Source organism: Nerophis ophidion, linkage group LG03, assembly GCF_033978795.1.
Source record: "Nerophis ophidion isolate RoL-2023_Sa linkage group LG03, RoL_Noph_v1.0, whole genome shotgun sequence".
Lineage (NCBI taxonomy): Eukaryota > Metazoa > Chordata > Actinopteri > Syngnathiformes > Syngnathidae > Nerophis > Nerophis ophidion.
The window spans coordinates 75147523-75171561 of NC_084613.1; the positions used below are offsets into that span (position 1 = coordinate 75147523).

Below are 24039 nucleotides of genomic sequence, written 5' to 3' on the forward strand. Positions count from 1 at the left end.
ACATTTTAATTTAATTCTTCATTTTAGCATCTGTTTATTTCAACGAAGAATATTTGTGAAATATTTTTTCAAACTTATTATGATTAAAATTTTAAAAAAATATTTGTTTTTGTTAGAAATATAGCTAGGTCCAATTTGTTATATATTCTAACAAAGTGCAGATTGGATTTTAACCTATTTAAAACACGTCATCAAAATTCTAAAATTAATCTTAATCAGGAAAAATTACTAATGATGTTCCATAAATAATTTTTTTATTGTTAAAAAAAGATTCGAATTAGCTAGTTTTTCAGATTTTTTTTTTTTTCGGTTGAAAAGACATGCACCTGGGGATAGGTTAATTGGCAACACTAAATTTGTTATATATTCTAACAAAGTGCAGATTGGATTTTAACCTATTTAAAACACGTCATCAAAATTCTAAAATTAATCTTAATCAGGAAAAATTACTAATGATGTTCCATAATTTTTTTTTTTTTTTTTTTTTTTTTAAAGATTCGAATTAGCTAGTTTTTCTGATTTTTTTTTTTCCGGTTGAAAAGACATGCACCTGGGGATAGGTTGATTGGCAACACTAAATTGGCCCTAGTGTGTGAATGTGAGTGTGAATGTTGTCTGTCTATCTGTGTTGGCCCCGCGATAAGGTGGCGACTTGTCCAGGGTGTAACCCGCCTTCCGCCCGATTGTAGCTGAGATAGGCGCCAGCGCCCCCCGCGACCCTGAAAGGGAAAAAGCGGTAGGAAATGGATGGATGGATGGAATTTTTAATTTTAAAGAGTCTAAATATATTTCTAAAAATATTTATCTGTTTCTATATACATTTGTGAGAACTCATTAAGGTGATTAGTGTTTCCACAAAGATAAATATCATTAATTATTAAAAATAACATAGAGTTTAAGGTAAATTGAGCAAATTGGCTATTTCTGGCAATTTATTTAAGTGTGTATCAAACTGGTAGCCCTTCGCATGAATCAGTACCTAAGAAGTAGCTCTTGGTTTCAAAAAGGTTGGTGACCCCTGATGTAATGAATACAGTTAAATTAATACAAATATTTTTGTTATCACTATATGGTCAGCATATCTTTTTTTTTTTTTTTTTTTTAAATTCTTGTTGTGGATGCACAACATCTATTTTTCTGCTCCTCAAGACCGATACTGATAATGTATTTATATGTTTTTTTTTTTCATTATTATTTAGATTTAAGTGTAGTGTGTGCACACATGAAGGTAAGAAAGACTCAAACAGAGGTAGATTTGACAAGCTGCACCTGTAGCTTTGTCCTGACAAAAGCCGGTATCTTCAACAATGGTAAAACGCTTGTCGTCTTGAGTAATTTTTTTTTGCAATTTTTAACTTTATTTGCGGCTGGCTGGCCTTGGAGCAGCTTCTTTAGAAGCAGATGTCTTCCTAGGCTTTCAAAACATTATCCCAGGGATGCAGGTTTTTCAGGTGGCAGCATGCGTTACAATAACCAAGACGAGACGTAATGAAGGCATGAATAATGATCTCAGCGATGGTGGTGGTGGACAAAATGGGACGAATTTTAGCAATATTTACGGAGATGAAAGAAAGCTGTTTTAGTAACACTCTTAACGAGTGACTCAGATGAGAGAGTTGGGTCGGAGATAATACCCAGATTCTTTACCGAGTCGCTTTGTAAAATAGTTTTGTTGTCAAATTATTAAATAAGTTTAATATAGGGGTGTCAAACTCAAATACAGACTGGACCAAAATTTAAAACTGAACAAAGCCGCGGGCCAAGGTTGAACAAATTAACCTTTTAATAGGGACCCAAACAAGTTTTGCATTGAATATTGAACAAGCGAGACTTATATAACTTTATAGTGACATGCAAAATTGAGTTTCAAATAATACTAATCATTTCAAAATAGCAATGGCATATCAAATCAAATTTAAATAGAAATTGAATGCCTCTTTTCTATTTGCAGCTTTCTCAGGTAAATATCAAAATAAACTTTTCCCACAGGCTAATAATACATTTTTATATTGTAGCGTCCAGGAAGAGGTAGTGCTGCAAGGGGTTCGGTGTATTTGTTCTGTTGTGTTTATGTTGTGTTACAGTGCGGAAGTTCTCCCAAAATCTGCTTGTCATTATCGTTAAGTGTTGGTTCACAATGTGGCGCATATTTGTAACAGTCTTAAAGTTGTTTATACGGCCACCCTCAGTGTGACCTGTATGGCTGTTGACCAAGCTTGCATTGCATTAGCGTGTGAGTGTGTAAAAGCCACATATATCATGTGACTAGGGCGGCACGCTGTTTCCACGTAGGAAAAGCGGACGTGACGAAAGGTTTTAGAGGACGCTTGAGGCTGTGCCTTACGCCCCCAATATTGTTGTCCAGGTGGGAATCGGGAGAAATTTGGGAGAATGGTTGCCGCCTGTGATTTTTGTGAGGGTCACTGAAATTTTAGAGTCTCTTTGGAAAATCGGGGGGGGGAGCTCTAATGTTAATTTGATATTGCCTCAAGGGCCAAATGAAAATACACAACGGGCCAAATTTGGCCCGCGGGCCAGAGTTTGACACCCATGGTTTAATACATGAACACACAATGAGATTCAACTGTTATGCTCCTTCAATGATTCAGAGTTTCACTTTTTATCTGAGTTCTTGGAGTGCGTTTCCTGTATTAAAATCAAATTTCCTACAGATAAATTCCAACAAAACGGAAACTCTGATAATTGCTCCCGATAAAAAGATCCCCCTGATCAAGAACTCTTGGAGCTCTGGGTGCATCTGTTAAAAGCAGCCTCAGAAGTCTTGGGGTTGTGTTGGATCTGTCCACTGCCGTCAACTGACCAAAAACTGGTTTTATCATCTCAGAAATAGTTCAAAAGTGTGAAAATTGTTGTCAAAATTTGATCTCGAAATGATCTTTCACGCGTTCATTTTGACTTTTATTAACTATTGCAATTCGGTTTTCACTATTTTCAACAAGTCAATGCTTTAGACCAGGGGTGTCAAAGTCAAATACAGAGTGGGCCAAAATTTAAAACTGAACAAAGCCGCGGGCCAAGGTTGAACAAATGAACCTTTTAATAGGGACCCAAAACAAGTTTTGCTTTGAATATTGAACAAGCAAGGCTTGTATAACTTTATAGTGACATGCAAAATCGAGTTTCAAATAATAATAATTAAAAAATATCAATGGCATATCAAATAACATTTAAATAAAAATTGAATGCCTCTTTTCTATTTGCAGCCTTCTGAGTTAAATATCAAAATAAACTTTTTCCACGGGCTAATAATAAATTTGAAAATAAAATAATGAAGGAATCAAACATTCAAGCCTTGAAGTAGCAATTAGAAAGTGCATGAATAAAACCTTAATTATTGCTCAGTTTGCTACACTGATTTGTTTCAACACTGAGTATGGAATAAGCAACGCTTATAAACTTAATAGTGCAAAAATCAACTTTCAAAAAACAAAACGGAAAAACAATGGTATATTAGATTAAATTTAAATATAATATTGAATGCCTCTTTTCTATTTGAAGCATTCTGAGGTAAATATCTTAGTTTGGTGGAAGCGTGGGGTGTATATTGTAGCGTCCCGGAAGAGTTAGTGCTGCAAGGGGTTCTGGGTATTTGTTCTGTTGTGTTTGAATTGTGTTATGGTGCAGATGTTCTCCTGAAATGTGTTTGTCATTCTTGTTTAGTGTGGGGTCACAGTTTACGTTGTTTATACAGCCACCCTCAGTGTGACCTGTATGGCTGTTAACCAAGGTTGCGTTGCATTGCTTTCACTTGTGTGTGTGTGTAAAAGCCGCATATATTACATATATTTGTGGGTTCTCCCGAGGATGTTGTAGTCGTAATGATTTGTGCAGTCCTTTGAGACATTTGTAATTTGGAGCTATATAAATAAACCTTGATTGATTGATTGATTATGTGTCTGGGCCAGGACGCTGTTTGTTCCGGGTGGAAATCGGGAGAAAGTCGGGAGAATGGTTGCCCCGGGAGATTTTCGGGAGGGGCACTGAAATTTGGGAGTCTCCCGGGAAAATCGGGAGGGTTGGCAAGTATGAGTATTAGCGGTGAATGCGGTGTTACAGCGGAACGGCCGTTGCATAATACCGCCGGGCCAGCTCTAATGTTAAATTGATATTGCCTCAAGGGCCAAATCAAATTACACGGCGGGCCAAATTTGGCCCGCGGGCCAGAGTTTGACACCTATGCTTTAAACCGTACAAAATGTGTCTGCCAGATGTTTGACCATTGCATCCAGAACAGCCCATATTACCCCCATTTTATCCAATCTTCATTGGCTTTCAGTTAAATTCCACATTGAGTTTAAGATTTGAGTTCTGACATTCCGTGCGTTGCTTGGTGGGGCCCCTCAGTACATCACTGACTTGCTATGCCCCTACTCTTCTGGGTGCAGCCTCCGATCTTCAGGCCAGGGTCTTCTAAAGACCCCAAAAACTCGTTTTAAAACCCGTGGAGACTTGAGACCAGGCTATGGCTCCCAGACTCTGGAACAACTTGCACCATTCCCTCCGTGATCTTGACTGTGTTGAAACATTTAAGAAACATTTGAAAACGTGTCTTTTTAGTAAAGCTTTTAGTTAATGCACCTTTTGCATATCAATTTTAATTCACTTTATATTATTTTATGATGTTGCCCCTGTTGTTTTAATTTCATTGTATTTTTACTTCACCTATGTTTTGTACAGCGCTTTGTGATTTCATTTGTAAAAAGCACTTTATAGATAAAATGTTCTTTCTTTCTTTCTTTCTTTCTTTCTTTTTTTCTTTCTTTCTTTCTTTCTTTCTTTCTTTCACCAAGACTTGGAATCTTTCTTTCTTTCACCAAGATTTGGAATCTTTCTTTCTTTCACCAAGACTTGGAATCTTTCTTTATTTCACCAAGACTTGGAATCTTTCTTTCTTTCACCAAGACTTGGAATCTTTCTTTCTTTCACCAAGACTTGGAATCTTTCTTTTTTTCACCAAGACTTGGAATCTTTCTTTCTTTCACCAAGACTTGGAATCTTTCTTTCTTTCACCAAGACTTGGAATCTTTCTTTCTTTCACCAAGACTTGGAATCTTTCTTTTTTTCACCAAGAATTGGAATCTTTCTTTCTTTCACCAAGACTTAGAATCTTTCTTTCTTTCACCAAGACTTGTATTCTTTCTTTCTTTCACCAAGAATTGGAATCTTTTTTTTTTTCACCAAGACTTGGAATCTTTCTTTCTTTCACCAAGACTTGGAATCTTTCTTTCTTTCACCAAGACTTGGAATCTTTCTTTCTTTCACCAAGATTTGGAATCTTTCTTTCTTTCACCAAGATTTGGAATCTTTCTTTCTTTCACCAAGACTTGGAATCTTTCTTTCTTTCACCAAGACTTGGAATCTTTCTTTCTTTCACCAAGACTTGGAATCTTTCTTTCTTTCTTATTACCAAGACTTGGAATCTTTCTTTCTTATTACCAAGACTTGGAATGATTGAGTCCCAAGTACCAGGAATTGGTACTGTATTGATTTAAGTGTAAAAAAGTATCCGTGCCCACCTAATGGAAGGTTGTTTTTTTTTTTTTTATTAAATCTGAGCTTTTTTTGATATTTGGATTTATCAGTGTGACATTCCTCATGTATGAATCTATCATTCGTGCATTCCTAATTCTTCTTATTATTATTTAGTTATTAGTGCCACATGTAGTGCAGGCCAAAAGTTTGGACATACCTCTTCTTCATTCAATGCGTTTTTTTCTTTATTTTCATGACTATTTGTATTGTAGATTGTCACTGAAGGCATCAAAACTATTAATAAACACGTGGAGTTATGTACTTAACAAAAAAAAGGGTAAATGATTGAAAACATGTTATACATTCTAGTTTCTTCAAAAAACCCTTTGCTCTGATTACTGCTTTGCACACTATTGGCATTCTCTCGATGAGCTTCAAGCACACCTGTGAAGTTAAAGCCATTTCAGGTGACTACCTCTTGAAGCTCATCGAGGGAATGCCAAGAGTGTGCAAAAAAGTAAATAGAGCTAAGGGTGGCTATTTTGAAGACACTAGAACAGGGGTAGAGAACCTATGGCTCTAGAGCCAGATGTGGCTCTTTTGATGACTGTATCTGGCTCTCAGATAAATATTATCTGACATTGCTTAACACGACAAGTAATGAATAATGCCGCTGGTAATCACGATGTTAAAAATAACGTTCAAAATATAAAACATTCTCATGCATCTTAATCCATCCATCCTTTTTCCTACCGCACCTGTTCAAGAAATTCAAAGATTCAAGATTGTTTATCGTCATATGCACAGTTAAACAGACAGTTTGCCCAACAATGAAAATATTACTTTGTTTCACAATGTTACAATGTTTTTAAAAATAATTAGAGACTTATTATACTCTCAAAACGATGGTTTTACTTAAAAAAATGCACGCATTTAGTTGTATTCCGTGTTAAAAAATATGATATTGCTCTCACGAAAATATCCATCCATCAATTTTCTACCGCTTATTCCCTTTGAGGGTCGCGGGGGGCGCGGGGGGCGCTGGCGCCTATCTCAGCTACAATCGGGCGGAAGTGCGGGGTACACCCTGGACAAGTCGCCACCTCATCGCAGATCCAACACAGATAGACAGACATCATTCACACTCACATTCACACACTAGGGCCCATTTAGTGTTGCCAATCAACCTATCCCCAGGTGCATGTCTTTGGAAGTGGGAGGAAGCCAGAGTACCCGGAGGGAACCCACGCGTTCACGTGGAGAACATGCAAACTCCACACAGAAAGATCCCGAGCCTGGATTTGAACCCAGGACTGCAGGGACTTCGTATTGTGAGGCAGACGCACTAACCCCTCTGCCACCGTGAAGCCCTCACGAAAATACATTTTTAAATATTTGGCTTTCATGGCTCTCTCAGCCAAAAAGGTTCCCGACCCCTGCACTAGAACATAACAACATGGGGAGGGCGTGGCAAAGTTGGTAGAGTGGCTGTGCCAGCAATCTGAGGGTTACTGGTTCAATCCCCACCTTCTACCATCCTAGTCACGTCCGTTGTGTCCTTGGGCAGAACACTTCACCCTTGCTCCTGATGGGTCCTGGTGAGCGCCTTTCATGGCAGCTCCTGCCGTCAGTGTGTGAATGGACGAATGTGGAAATAGTGTCAAAGCGCTTTGGGCTCCTTAAAAAGGGGTAGAAAAGCGCTATACAAGTACAACCCATTTACCATTTACCATAAAATAAACATGTTTTGAGTTATTTCACCTTTTTTTTGTTAACTACATAACTCCACATGTGTTTATTAATAGTTTTGATGCCTTCAGTGACAATCTACATAGTAGATGACTGTAAATAGTCATGAAAATAAATAAAACACATTGAATGAGAAGGTGTGTCCAAACTTTTGGCCTGTACTGTACATATGAAATAACCAACATTGTAATAATCATTATTAATAGTAGTACAGCAATAACAATCATATTCAAATACAGGATATTATATAATCTATGTATTTGTGTAATCCCTCACAGGATGTGTCCTTGTATCAGAGAAACATTACACCATGTTAATTTAACCTATTTTACACATTTTGCATGCTCGTTTTCCCCGCTTCAATTATGCATGAGGGTGCTCCGCGGGGAGAAACGTGACCATTAGCATAGATGATAGGTGGGCTCCAGCCCCTTTCCCACCTCTGGCTCGTCCTTGGAACCGGCCCGAGAACCTGACTGTTCGTCAATAGCAGGTCATTTTATCCAGGGTTGCTCAGTTGGACTACACACATCTCCGAGCTCTGCTAATGACACCTGGAGACGTCCACCAGAGACATCCCAGGCCAAATATAATCCGACGCTATCTGGCCAACTCAGACCGAAAAAAAAAGTGCAATTAGAAACACCTCAGTTTGAAAGGCGAAACCATTTAAAGGGGAACATTATCACCAGACCTATGTAAGCGTCAATATATACCTTGATGGTGCAGAAAAAAGACCGTCTATTTTTTTAACCGATTTCCGAACTCTAAATGGGTGAATTTTGGCGAATTAAACGCCTTTCTGTTTATCGCGCTGGAGGCGATGACGTCAGAACATGACGTCACCGAGGTAATACAGCCGCCATTTTCATTTCCAACACATTACAACACATTATTTTCCGTTTTTTTGACTATTTTTTGGAACCTTGGAGACATCATGCCTCGTCGGTGTGTTGTCGGAGGGTGTAACAACACTAACAGGGAGGGATTCAAGTTGCACCACTGGCCCGAAGATGCGAAAGTGTCTGCCGCCAGACCCCCATTGAATGTGCCAGAGTGTCTCCACATTTGACCGGCGATGCTAAGGCAGACATGGCACAGATGTATGGATAACCTGCAGATGCATTTGCAACGATAGTCAACGAAATCACAAAGGTGAGTTTTGTTGATGTTGACTGCCAACTAATCGATGCTAACATGCTACGCTAATCGATGCTAACATGCTATTTACTGGCGGTGCTAAAGCAGACATGGAACAGAGACGTATGGATAACCTGCAGATGCATTTGCAACTATATTACGTTTCCTTCCACCCACATTTAATGCGAAAAAAACACTTACCAATCAACGGATTTTCGTTGCTCCAGTGTCAAAAGATGCGAAAATCCTGATCGTTTGGTCCGCACATTTTACCGGCGATGCTAACGCAGCTATTCGGCCATGCTATGGCTATGAATAGCGTCAATAGCTATTCGCTCAATACCTTCAGTTTCTTCTTCAATACTTTCATACTCCAACCATCTGTTTCAATACATGCGTAATCTGTTGAATCGCTTAAGTCGCTGAAATCCGAGTCTGAATCCGAGTTAATGTCACTATATCTTGCTGTGGTATTCCCATTGTTTGTTTACATTGGCAGCACTGTATGACGTCACAGGGAGATGGCCAGTGTCTTCGCAGCGAGCCGAAAATAAGGCACTTTAAAGCTTTATTTAGGGATATTCCGAGAACGGTAAAATTTTGAGAAAAATTTTCAAAAAATACAACAAGCCACTGGGAACTGATTTTTATTGTTTTTAACACTTTTGAAATTGTGATAATGTTCCCCTTTAACGTTTGACAGAGGAAGCAGTCAGACGCTCCCTGAGAACATTAACATCACGTTGCTGTGTTTTGGCTTGGTTACGACAAACAAGGTTATGTGGATACAAAAGTGCTTGTTGAGGCTAGAATAATTTCCTGAAGCAACAATGAATTATGACCTTGTGTTTGGCAAGCCGTTACAAAAGCTCATGTTTTTTGGGATGGACTTTGCTGTTTTAAAAAACATTACTCAAATCATGTCACTCTATGTGCATTTTCCCTTTTTAAATATCCTTGTCCCAGAAAAAAAAATGTATCATTACCACATATTCCTTTTGTTTATCCTTAGATCATGACTCATTTCAGCGTAGGTGGTAGATTTTTCCTGGGAATATTGAGTCACAAATGGCGCCAACATTTTCTGGTACTGTTGAGTAATTAATTTGTATGACTGTATGTAATAAGCAGTTATGTGCGTACAGGGGAAGAAGACGGAAGGATGTCGTTTTAGCTCTATTTATTGTTATATATATATGTGTATATATATATATATATATATATATATATATATATATATATATGTGTATATATATATATATATATATATATATATATTTATATATATATATATATATATATATATATATATATATATATATGTGTATATATATACTTACAAAAGTATGGCGTGTGAAACTAATCCAAATGTGTATGTGTGCGAGGTGCGGGAGTCCAAGGGGGGGGCTGGACCTACTCAGTGGCCTAGTGGTTAGAGCAGGGGTCACCAACCTTTTGAAACCAAGAGCTACTTCTTGGGTACTGATTAATGCGAAGGGCTACCAGTTTGATACACACTTAAATAAATTGCCAGAAATAGCCAATTTGCTCAATTTACCTTTAACTCTGTTATTATTAATAATTAATGATATTCATCTTTGTGGAAACACTGATCATCTTAATGATTTCTCACAATAAATACATATTTTTGATGACATGTTTTAAATAGGTTAAAATCCAATCTGCACTTTGTTAGAACATATAACAAATTGGACCAAGCTATATTTCTAACAAAGACAAATCATTAATTCTCCTAGATTTTCCAGAACAAAAATTTAAAAGACTTTGAAATAAGATTTAAATTTGATTCTACAGATTTTCTAGATTTGCCAGAATATTTTTTTTTTATTTTAATCATCTTAAATTTGAAGAAATATTTCACAAATATTCTTTGTCGAAAAAACCGATGCTAAAATGAAGAATTAAAATGTATTTAGTATATTAAAAAAAATGTACTTGAACATTGATTTAAATTGTCAGGAAAGAAGAGGAAGGAATTTAAAAGGTAAAAAGGTATATGTGTTTAAAAATCCTAAAATCATTTTTAAAGTTGTATTTTTTCTCTAAAATTGTCTATCTGAAAGTTCTAAGAAACAAAGTAAAAAAATAAATGAACTTATTTAAAGAAGTGAAGATCAAGTCTTTAAAATATTTTCTTGGATTTTCAAATTCTATTTGAGTTTTTTTCTCTCTTAGAATTGAAAATGTCGAGCAAAGCGAGAAATAAATAAAATAAAAAAAATAGAGGCAGCTCACTGGTAAGTGCTGCTATTTGAGCTATTTTTAGAACAGGCCAGCGGGCGACTCATCTGGTCCTTACGGGCTACCTGGTGCCTGCGGTCCGCCCTGAGATCGGTAGGTTGTGAGTTCAAACCCCGGCCGAGTCATACCAAAAACTATAAAAATGGGACCCATTGCCTCCCTGCTTGGCACTCAGCATCAAAGATTGGAATTGGGGGTTAAATCACCAGAAATGATTCCCGGGCGCGGCACCGCTGCTGCTCACTGCTCCCCTCACTTCCCAGGGAGTGATCAAGGGGATGAGTCAAATGCAGAGGACAGATTTCACCACACCTAGTGTGTGTGTGACAATCATTGGTACTTTAACTTTAACTTTAGACAAGCTCGGAGGTCCGTGAAACAGGCAGGAAGTCGGGGGCAATAGCGAGGCATCAAAGTCCGTGTCCAGGCGGGAGGCATACTTGCCAAACTTGAGACCTCCAAATTCGGGAGATGAGGGGCGAGAGGGGTTGTGTATATTGTAGCGTCCCGTAAGAGTTAGTGCTGCAAGGGCTTCTGGATATTTGTTTTGTTGTGTTACGGTTAGTCTAGTACCCGCAGTCTATTCAAGCAAATATAGGTTGAAAAGGATTTGCTCGGTTGGTAGAGCAGCCGTGCCAACAACTTGAGGGTTGCAGGTTCGATCCCCGCTTCCGCCTTCCTAGTCAATGCCGTTGTGTCCTTGGGCAAGACACTTTACCCACCTGCTCCCAGTGCCACCCACACTGGTTTAATTGTCACTTAGGTATTGAGTTTCACTATGTAAAGAGCTTTGAGTCACTCGAGGAAAAAGCGCTATATAAAATATAAGTCAATTCACTTCACATTGTATTTTGTTTTTATTTACATCATACACAATGTCCCAACTTCACTGGTTTTAGGTTTTGTATGTACGTAAGAGTCTGGGTGTTTGACCTTTGAGTGTTTTTCTATTATGATTGAAAACTTGGCAGTTTTGGGGCATAATGTTCACACTAATGCAGCACATCCTGTCTTGTCTCTGCGGGCCATTTAGCGCACTAAGACTAGCATTTGAAAAAATACTTGCCTTGTTATAGAAAGTTTAATGTCATGTGCAATTGTTTGCACCCCCCCCCCCCCTTATGAATATTAAAAAGTTGCTATTAAAATTGCATGTCGCGTCGGTGGGTTGTTGATCACGTTGAGAACGCCGATGCAAATTGGACTGTCTTCCCTGTCAAGGCCCAGGATGAATAATGTACTTGTGTTGTATATTCAAGCAGCACACCATTGACAGTCAATTAACAAGTTTGATTGGTGTGTGAACTCATTCTTTTGAACTGTTAATTTTATGTAAATAGTATTCGCTCCCCCCCCCGACACTCGCCCACACTTCTTCTCGCGCAGCCAGGTTCGCCACAGGAAGACGTGCCCCCGCCACCAACAAAAAAAACCCTTACCCCCCTCAATTCCACCTCCCACTAAGAGTAACCAGAACAGGATTGTCAATAATTGATCGTCACACACCTGCTTGCTCGCAGCAATGGGAGTCTGCCTTTAACAGCCACAAGGGCCCCTCTGTTAGAGCCTTTTGATATTCAAATTGACAAATGGTCGCCAACCTTTTATGAATTTAAAATGGGCGGAAATCTTTTCATAGGGATGTGTTTTAAAGAGTCCGGCCACCCCGTCCAACCCATAAGAGCGAATGTGATCACTTTTGATGGCTCCTAAACAAAATGCCATGGACAATTTGTTGCCAAGGTTTTTAAAAATCCTATTATATCAAAACCGTTTTTAGTTCATACCAGGTCGGTTCTCAGCTTAGTACACTTCAAAATGTCTAAAAAAAATAATCCAAGAAGTCAGGGAAGCTTCATCAATACAGTGTTGTATTAGGAAGTGGAGGCATCATAGCCTTGATTGATTGATTGATTGATACTTTTATTAGTAGATTGCACAGTACAGTACATATTCCGTACAATTTACCTCTAAATGGTAACACCCGAATACGTTTTTCAACTTGTTTAAGTCGGGGTCCACGTTAATCAATTCATGCCCAGAGTTTCTCAATTATTTTTTGTTGCATCCACTTAGTAAGAAGAAAACATTTTGCACCTATCATTTGTCTCTAAAAATGTTATAAGTACACCTCTGCATAACATTGTATCCTTGTTAACACTAAAGAAAACCACAAAAGAACGAAATACAGATCAATTTACCATATTTTCCGGACCATAGAGCCCACCGGATTGTAAGACGCACTGCCTATGAATGGTCTATGTTTTATCTTTTTTCATAAATTAGGCGCACCGGATTATAGGGCGCATTAAAGGAGTCATTTTTTTTTCTAAATGTAAAACACTTCCTTGTGGTCTACGTGAATGAATGAATGAAATAAGTTTATTTCGGTCATATGATCAACCATCAACCATTTTTTGTGACCAATTTAACAGTACATATTATACATATTTAACCAATAATGACAGAAAAAGGAATAGGCTGAAGCCAAAGCTTATATTTGCGTATCCTATACATTCACTGAATATTAAATTGCCTTGAACATCGTTAAAAAAATCATTGGGATGAAAGTAATCGTTGCTATATTTTATAATTTTCAATTATTTCACCTTTCAAGGTTTTCTTAAACCTTAACAAAGAAATACATGTCTTCAGCTCATCACTGAGCTTGTTCCATCATTTAACTCCTAAAACTGTAATACTTATGTATTTTATATTCGTTCTTACTTAACCTACTTCAAAATAAACTTCCCCCGTAAATGATAGTTTTCTCCTCTTAATTTAAATAACCTAAGAATACAAGCTAGAAGGCTGTTGTTCTTTACTCGAACTATAATTTCCATTGTTTTTAAAAACACAATATCTAAAAATCTTAACACGGTAGAACTTATAAATAATGGATCGGTAGGTTCATAGTAGCACGCTTTTTGTATTATTCTGATTACCCTTTTTTGAAGTTTAATTATTGGGTCTATGTTTGTTTAATAAACATTTCCCCAAACTTCAACACAGTATTTTAAATATGGAAAAATAAAAGAATAATATAACATATGCAGACATGTCTTATTCAGCATGTCTTACTTGAAATGGTGGTTCTTTGGTCAAAATGTTGCATCGATTATGTTTTACAGATCATCTTCAAGCCGCTTTCTGACAGTCTCTTCCGGATGCGCAGTTTTGTGGGCGGTCTTATTTACGTGGCCCACCTTCAACAACATCTTTGTTGTAGCGGTGTAGCGTGCAAGGACGGGAATACTTGTCAAAAGATGGAACCAACTGTTTTAATGACATTCAGACTTTACTTCAATCAATAACGGAGCAGAATCTCTTCCTCCGGAAACAACAACACAGGAAATGTGTCCCGTTAAAAACCGTCCGACTGGAGCACTAATAGCTAAAGTTCCTTGGGTGAATAATGTAAACTCACTACACCGGTATGTTTTAGCACTTTCATGGTGAGTTTACTGACAGATATAAGTAAGAACTTTACATTACATAAAGTTGAAGTTATAACACTGAAACGCCCTCAGGAAGAGGTGCTTTAAGACATGGCTAGCTAGCAAGCGGCAGTGTTTTAGCTACTTCTAAATCACTAATCCTCACCTCCATGGCGACAAATAAAGTACGTTTCTTACAAATATCATCCCTTGCAGGACGAGGAATAGCTAAACATGCTTCACTACACACAGCAGCTTACCAGCATCAAAATGTAAACAAACACCATTGGTGGATCTACACCTAACATCCACTGTAATGATACCAAGTACAGAAGCGTATTTAGTAGGGCTGCGCATCTTTAGGTGTTTCACGATTCGATTCAAAATCGATTTTTTTTTTTTTATTCAACACGATTCTCGATTCAAAAACGATTTTTTCCCCCAATTTAAAAGGATTCTGTATTCATTCAATACGTAGGATTTCAGCAGGATCTACCCCAGTCTGCTGACATGCAAGCAGAGTAGTAGATTTTTGTAAAAAACTTTTATAATTGTAAAGGACAATGCTTTACCAACTGATTGCAATAATGTAAATTTGTTTTAACTTAAACAAACCAAAAATTCGACTTATTTTATCTTTGTAAAAATATTAGACACAGTGTGTTGTCAAGCTTATGAGATGGAATGCAAGTGTGAACCACTGTGACACTATTGTTGTTTTTTTTTTGTTTTTTTTATAAATGTCTAATGATAATGTCAATGAGGGATTTTTAATCACTGCTTTGCTGAAATCATAACTAATATTGATACTTTTTGTCGATAATATTCATTTTTGTTTCACTACTTTTGGTTTGTTTATTGCAGTTCTGAGTGTTGCTGGGTCAGGTTTTTGGTTTTGGAATTGGATTGCATTGTTATGGTATTGCTGTGTATTGTTTTGTTGGATTGATAAAAAAAAAAAAAAAAAAAATTTTTTTAAAACGAGAATCGATTTGGAATCATACAACGTGAGAATCGCAATTCAAATTCGAATCGATTTTTTTCCCACAACCCTACTATCTATTCGATACTACTATGATTACGTCGATAAGTTTTGGCATCAGAACATCTTCTTTCTTTCTTTTTAATGAATATTATGTTTATAAACTCAGGAACTATGTCCCTGGACACATGAGGACTTTAAATATGACCAATGTGTGATACCCAAATTTGTGGTATCATCCAAAACTAATGTAAAGCACCCAAACAACAGAAGAATAAGTGATTAATACATTTGAACATAAGTGTAGGTAGAACATGTTAAAAGAGAAAGTAAGCAGATATTAACAGTAAATAAACAAGTAGAACAATAATTAATTTTCTACCACTTGTCCTTAATAATTTTGACAAAATAATAGATTGGAAAATGACACAATATTTTACTGCATATGTGAGAAAACAAATTAGGAGCCTTTGTTTGCTTACTTACTACTAAAAGACAATTGATTGATTGATTGATACTTTTATTAGTAGATTGTCGGGGTCCACGTTAATCAATTCATGGTACAAATATATACTATCAGCATAATACAGTCATCACACAGGTTAATCATCATAGTATGTACATTGAATTATTTACATTATTTACAATCCGGGGGGTGGGATGAGGAGCTCTGGTTGATATCAGTACTTCAGTCATCAACAATTGCATCAACAGAGAAATGGACATTGAAACAGTGTAGGTCTTATTTAGTAGGATATGTACAGCCAGCAGAGAACATAGTGAGTTCACATAGCATAAGAACAAGTATATACATTAGAAGTACATTTGATTATTTACATTAGGGTGTTTATAATCCGGGGAGATGGGATGTGAATGGAGGAGGGTATTAGTAAAGTGTTGAAGTTGCCTGGAGGTGTTGTTTTAGTGCGGTTTTGAAGGAGGATAGAGATGCACTTACTTTTATACCTGTTGGGAGTGCATTCCACATTGATGTGGCATAGAAAGAGAATGAGTTAAGACCTTTGTTAGATCGGAATCTGGGTTTAACGTGGTTTGTGGAGCTCCCCCTGGTGTTGTGGTTATGGCGGTCATTTACGTTAAGGAAGTAGTTGGACATGTACTTCGGTATCAAGGAGGTGTAGCGGATTTTATAGACTAAATTGTCTAGTATGTTCACTATTTTATTTAAGGACAAACTTGCAATAAGAAACATGTTTAATGTACCATAAGATTGTTTGTCGAAATAAAGCCAATAATGCCATTTTTTGTTTTCCCCTTTATTTAGAAAAGTACCAAAATATCGAACTAATTTTAGTACTGGTTCCAAAATATTGGTATTGGGACAACACTACATTATCGTAATAATAGATATGTAGTCACTTTTGTCACAGTTATCATTTCATTAAATTGTTCCTAATTATTCCCTCTTTAAGTTATGAATGCTAGTTAAGCGTTGTGATATTTAAATTAAAAAAAAATCACCGGAAGCTTCGACCATCACATTTGACGGGTGTCACGCCCTCTGAAGTCACCACATAGTCTTTGGAATATCAGTACAGGTATCTAGCCTACACTTAATATACTAATTACAGTGTTATTTGTACTAAAGTACATTCTGAACTCTCCTGAGATCAGTCTCCTTTCTCGCATTATAATTCCAAGGTGTGTCTTCCCTAACAAGTAAAGGACCTTGTCTTAGTGTGCATCAATTGAACCGTATCTTGATCCTCCCCTGGGATTTGCTCATGCACACGTTTCCCTGCACGGGGCCAGCAAATGATCAGCACGTCACCAGCAGATATTTGCATTGACCAACACGTTAGAGCCCAGCACAAATGCCATCCTGCCACAAAGCCTCCGCGTGTCTCTAAAGACCTGACCCCCGTGATACCACCCCTCATCCTCACTCGTCTCTCTGCATTAAACAGATAGATCCCAGCCTCGGGTTTGGTTATGCAGGACACATCCTGCTAACAGAGGCATTTAATGGAGAATTAGCTCATTATCACATGGTTAATTATGCTTATAAATAGCAGTGGTGTTGCCGAGACCCGCTGGCAGGTTTCTCAAAGTACCTGATTTGTTTTTAGAGCTGTTAAATAAAAAAAAGTGTCAGTAATGGAAAAAGCTGAAAATCGCAAGGCGGGCCTTGTTGATTAATGAGACTCAAGAGTATAATTAATGTTAATTTGATAATAGCACCTAGTAGGTTTGAAAACATGTTGCTAAGTTGGCCTTTGAGATATGCAGCGTTGTAATAGAACTTTTCTTATTTGTGAAAAAAGTAACATTTACACAACCAGTCAAATTGGCACGTTGTGTAAATGGTAAATAAAAACAAGACAATGTTTTGCAAATTATTTTTGGGCGGCATAGCTCGGTTGGTAGAGTGGCCGTGTCAGCAATTTAAGGGTTGCAGGTTCGATTCCCGCTTGTGCCATTGTAGTTACTGCCGTTGTGTCTTTGGGCAAGACACTTTACCCACCTGCTCCCAGTGCCACCCACACTGCTTTAAATGTAACTTAGATATTGGGTGTCACTATGTAAAGCGCTTTGAGTCACTTGAGAAAAGCGCTATATAAATATAATTCACTTCACTTATATTCAATTGAATAGACTGCGAAGACAATATATTTAATGTTCAAACTGAGAAACATATTTTATTTTTTTTGCAAATAATAATTAACTTACGATTAATGGCAGCAACACATTGCAAAAAAGTTGGCAGAGGGGCATTTTTACCACTGTGTTACATGGCCTTTCCTTTTAACAACACTCTGTAAACGTTTGGGAACTGAGGAGACCAATTTTTGAAGCTTTTCAGGTGGAATTATTTCCCATTCTTGGTTGATGTACGGCTTAAGTTGTCCAACAGTTGTGGAATTTTAGGCTTCATAATGCACCACACACAATCTCAATAGGAGACAAGTCTGGACTACAGGCAGGCCAGTCTAGTACCCTCACTATTTTACTATGAAGTCACGCTGTTGTAACACGTGGCTTGGCATTGTTTTGCTGAAATAAGCAGGGGCGGCCATGATAAAGTTGTTTGAATGTCAACATATGTTGCTCCAAATCGTGTATGTACCTTTCAGCATTATTGGTGCCTTCACAGATGTGTAAGTTACCCATGCCTTGGCACTAATACACCACCATAACCCCACAGATGCTGGCTTTTGAACTTTGCGCCTATAACAATCCGGATGGTTCTCTTCCTCTTTGTTCGGGAGGACACGACATCCACAGTTTCCAAAAGCTATTTGAAATGTGGACTCGTCAGACCCACAACACAGTTTTCCACTTTGCATCAGTCCATCTTAGATGAGCTCAGGCCCTATGGAAGCTGGCAGCTTTTTCTGGGTGTTGGGGATTAATGACTTTTGCTTTGCATAGTAGAGTTTAAACTTGCAACAAACTGTAGTTAATGACAGTGGTTTTCTGAAGTGTTTCTGAGCCCATGTGGTGATGTCCTTTACACACTGATGTTGGTTTTTGATGCAGTACCGCCTGAGGGATCGAAGGTCCGGAATTTCATCGTTTACGTGCAGTGATTTCTCCAGATTCTCTGAATTTTGTGATGTTACGGACCGTCGATGGTGAAATCCCTACATTCCTTGCAATAGCTCGTTGAGAAATGTTGTTCTTAAACTTTTGGACTATTTGCTCCCCTCATTTGTTCACAAAGTTGTAACCCTCGCCCCATCCTTGTTTGTGAATGACTGAGCATTTCATGGAAGCTGCTTTTATACCCAATCATGGCACCCACCTGTTCCCAATTAGCCTGTTCACCTGTGGGATGTTCCAAATAAGTGTTTGATGAGCGTTCCTCAACTTTGTCAGTCTTTTTGTCCACTTGTGCCAGCTTTTTTGAAAAATATTGCAAACTTCAAATTCCAAATTAGCTAATATCTGCAGGGGGGAAAAATACCAATTCTAACATTAAATATCTTGTCTTTGCAGTCTATTCAATTAAATATTGGTTGAAAAGGATTTACAAATCATTGTATTTTGTTTTTATTTACCATTTACACAACGTGTCAACGTCACTGGTTTTGGGTTTTGTACATTGAAATCAGTTAACTAATTAAATGAATTTCAAAAAAGATTAAAATGAATACAAACACAACAAAACATGAATAATAATAATAATGACAAAAATATCCATCCATCCATCCATTTTCTACCGCTTATTCCCTTTTGGGGTCGCGGGGGGCGCTGGCGCCTATCTCAGCTACAGTCGGGCGGAAGGCGGGGTACACCCTGGACAAGTCGCCACCTCATCGCAGGGCCAACACAGATAGACAGACAACATTCACACTCACATTCACACTAGGGCCAATTTAGTGTTGCCAATCAACCTATCCCCAGGTGCATGTCTTTGGAGGTGGGAGGAAGCCGGAGTACCCGGAGGGAACCCACGCATTCACGGGGAGAACATGCAAACTCCACACAGAAAGATCCCGAGCCTGGATTTGAACCCAGGACTGCAGGACCTTCGTATTGTGAGGCAGACGCACTAACCCCTCTCCCACCGTGACAAAAATACATTCAAACCAGAATGTATATTCATTAATATTATTATTAAAATATATACATGAAACAATTTAAATATTTATAAACTACAGTAAAACATTAATGCACATAATGTATGTGAATACAATATAAAGTGTGATATAAATTACTATATATGAATAAATAAATATGATGAAATAATATGAATTAAAAATAAATACATTGTACAAACCCGAAATAAATTATTTAACCTTTGTGATTACGATTATTTGCAAAATTTACAAACTTTAAATTTAAAGTATTAAATTCATTAAAAAAAATGTTTTAAGTTTAAATTAGATACAAACAAAATAAGATAACAATAATGTAGAAAATACATTCTAACGGATATGTTCAGTATATTCATTAATTAAATGAATAAAAGAAACAGATAAAACTATTTACATATTTATAAAATGCAATATAATATTATAAATGCATATAATATGTAAATTATGTATTAAGTACGATATAATATACTGTATGAATATGATGAAATAATATGAAATACAAAATAAATACAGGCTTAAACTGTACGAACATAAAATAAAATAAAGTATTAAAATAGGATGCAGCACGGTGTTGCAGTGGTGCCTCTCAATAAAAAGGTCCTGGGTTCGACTCCCGCGCTTGGTTTTATTCTTATTGCATGTTCTCCCCGTGACTGCGTGTGTTCTCTCCGGGTACTCCGGCTTCTTACCACCTCCGAAAAAGAACCCCCCCAATCAAAGTCTGCCTATTACTTTGGAAGTTATGTTGCTAGCTAATTAACAGCTAATTGGGACGGCGTGGCGCAGTGGGAGAGTGGCCGTGCGCAACCCGAGGGTCCCTGGTTCAAATCCCACCTAGTACCAACCTCGTCACGTCCGTTGTGTCCTGAGCAAGACACTTCACCCTAGTTCCTGATGGGTGCTGGTTGGCGCCTTGCATGGCAGCTCCCTCCATCAGTGTGTGAATGTGTGTGTGAATGGGTAAATGTGGAAGTAGTGTCAAAGCGCTTTGAGTACCTTGAAGGTAGAAAAGCGCTATACAAGTACAACCCATTTAATTCATCCATCTTACAACTTCAGCAGTTGCTGTGGTAAAGAAGCTGACCTTTACATTTTTTCAACATTTGTTGTCTTTTCTAGGTGGATGGTGACGTGTTCTGTGCGGGCCAGATCGCACTGATCCCCTGCACCATGCAGCTGGTGAAGGCCGGCGCCAGCAAACAGGCTCTGTTGTGTTTCAGCCACGTCCAAAAGGTTCTGAGGGCCGTCGTCAGCGGTTTGACTCTGGGCCACGTGGTCCAGGCCCACTGCTACGCAACAAGACGCCAGGACATCCCCGTCATCCGGGCCGCATGGGAGAGCATGCTGGAGACTGCAGAAGAGGTCGGTAGATAAAGCCATGAGTAGTAGTGAAATTATTGTAGAGGTTTTCAGCCAGGGGTGCGCCAACCCCAGGGGTTTCCCAGCGATACTGCAGGACAAAAAAGTATTTAGTCAGCCACCGATTGTGCAAGTTCTCCCACTTAAAATGATGACAGAGGTCTGTAATTTTCATCATAGGTACACTTCAACTGTGAGAGACAGGAATTCACATTATAGGAATTTTAAATAATTTATTTATAAATTATGGTGGAAAATAAATATTTGGTCAACCATTCAAAGCTCTCACTGATGGAAGGAGGTTTTGGCTCAAAATCTCACGATACATGGCCCCATTCATTCTTTCCTTAACACGGATCAATCGTCCTGTCCCTTTAGCAGAAAAACAGCCCCAAAGCATGATGTTTCCACCCCTATGCTTCACAGTAGGTATGGTGTTCTTGGGATGCAACTCAGTATTCTTCTTCCTCCAAACACGACGAGTTGAGTTTTTACCAAAAGGGATACATGGATGATACAGCAGAGGATTGGGAGAATGTCATGTGGTCAGATGAAACCAAAATAGAACTTTTTGGTATAAACTCAACTCGACGTGTTTGGAGGAAGAAGAATACTGAGTTGCATCCCAAAAACACCATACCTACTGTGAAGCATGGAGGTGGAAACATCATGCTTTGGGGCTGTTTTTCTACTAAAGGGACAGGACGATTGATCCTTGTTAAGGAAAGAATGACTGGGGCCATGTATCAAATTAACATGAGTCTTGAACTTTACAAAGTATTTCAATGGTTGAAATATGCTCTTTTGCATGATATAGTAGTTGCTACGGTAATCTAATTAGTTACTATGCTAATCTAATTAGTTACTATGGTAATCTAAATCACTGCAGCTCAGACGAGGCACCAAGCAGTGTGGGTGGGGAGCGTTTCCACAGAATGTTTCCAGAGCCGTCAACCTAAAATGCGGGTGTCAGGGACAGATCTCCCGTCCAAAGGCGAAACCCAGTAACTCAATTTTGGTCAAAACTGAGCTGATAATAATTTTGGAGTTCCTAAGTGATATGCTTTACATTAGTGTATGCGATATTGTAATTTGTTCCGTGAGTAAGCTGTTACGCGCATGGCAGGACCTAGCAACTACCACATAACCTAGTGGATACAACAGAAAAACCTAGTATCTCAAGGGACCAATCGGAGCTTCTTTGTCAGTGGCCTTATCGTCTTTAATGAGACATTTGCACGAATGGGGGCCGACGGTCAACCTGATTATGTGATATTATGGCACGAGGGGATATTTGGAAGATTGGCCCAGGACGTTGCAAGCACCTTCATTAAATGTATTGTTCTTGATTCTTCCCCTTGCATACTCTTGGGCAGATAACTGTGGAGATCAAAATAAAAACTGGACGCTGTACACGACTCTTGCCCAATGTGCAAACGCAGAATGGGGCCCACCCGAGATTGTTATAAAATATCTGGAGAAAGGGCACACGTTCATGAGAGCAGATTCAATCCATGGCTCAATCGGCAAGAAAATGAAAGCTCAAGAAAACATCTATACGTTTGATGACTTTGTAGATCTTTGTAAGACAGCATCAAGATAGATTGGTTTTCCTTTGTTTTCTCAAAATCAGCTAGATTTACTAGGTTTTGTCTTTAGACGGGAGAGATGCGGAAAGACATTTTTGCAACAAAGTTCTAAAGCTTAGTGATATATCAGATGTTTTTTTTTACCCTTTACTTTCATATTTTGCTCTGTTGTATTTTTGTTGCTTTTTGCTTGATTGTAAAATATGTCGATGGAGAGGGTGTGTGACGTTCATATGTTGTCAATATTCGGTGTTTTATCGTTCATAGTTAATATTGTAAATCCCACATTCTTTATTTTCATGTACATTCTGGGTGTCTCGTTCAGTAAAAAAATGTAAAATTCCATTCTGTTTTTTTAAGACAGTCTCTCATAACTTTTTTAGCATTCAATCAGACATTGTGAGTTTTTGTATTAATGTTCCTAAAAATCAGATATACCGGTCCCGAGACACTTTTTTTTTTCCAAATTTGGCCCCCGAGTTAAAATAATTGCCCAGGCCTGCTCAACACGATTAGTAATAAATAATTCAGCTGGTAATCACAGTGTTTAAAATAATGTTCAACATATAAAACATTCTCACGCATTTTAATCCATCCATCCATTTTCTACAGCACCTGTTCAAGAAGTCGCATCAATGGTAAGAAGTATTGTATTTATTATTAGTTAGCTTCAGAATAAAAATGTTATTAAAAAAAAATTAAGACTTTTATATACTGTAAAAATGTTGGTCTGACTTAAACAATGCGTGCACTTAGTTGTATTCAGTGTTAAAAAATATGATATGGCTCTCACAGTAATACAATTTAAAATATTTGGCTTTCATGGCTCTCTCAGCCAAAAAGGTTCCTGACCCTTGCTCCAATAGGATGTCATTATCAACGGTATCGAAAGCAGCGCTAAGATCGAGTAACAGCAACATAAATTAATAATAAACGAAAAGCGATCTTACTTTGTTTAGTTTATTCCACTGTTAAATAAACGCGGTCAGTAAGGCGTCTTTCTTCCTGTTTGAAACGATAGAGGAACAAACGTGAGGCTCAACAGTTCTGATTGGCCAACATGTCTGTCACTCAAAAAAAAATAGTTATTTACCGTACTAATTAAAACCCTCAAAGTCGATTCGATTTAGATTCATCGAAAATACGTGATAATATAAAAATGTAGCAAGGTTCAAGACTTTTCAACATTCATCACCAGACCTGGTTGAAACTCTACTTTTAGGATGTCTTATCTCACCGAGTCGCGCACGTCAAACAGAACGTCAAAATCCCAGCGGCCCGTGCGATTTACTGCAAAATGGGAATGCTGAAGCCTTAAAAAGCCTTGCACACATACATCTAGCAATACCGCTTGGCTTTCCAGGAAGTGACACAAAGTTGACATCCTCTCTCCAGGCTTTAACCCCCCCCCCCTCGCCCGCCCGCCCACCACCCGCAGAGCCACATGTTGGAGGTACGTCTCCGTG

General features: G+C 38.1%; 1 protein-coding gene across 2 annotated transcripts in view; it reads left to right on the forward strand.

The window, feature by feature from the left end:
• The window catches only part of dph6 (diphthamine biosynthesis 6), a 200469-nt gene that overhangs the window by 145049 nt on the left and 31381 nt on the right, over window positions 1-24039 (forward strand). For both annotated transcript variants that reach the window (XM_061896056.1, XM_061896057.1), the window contains one exon: window positions 20745-20987. In XM_061896056.1, coding sequence (XP_061752040.1) covers window positions 20745-20987 — 243 coding nt within the window. The remainder of the gene's footprint in view (window positions 1-20744; window positions 20988-24039) is intronic.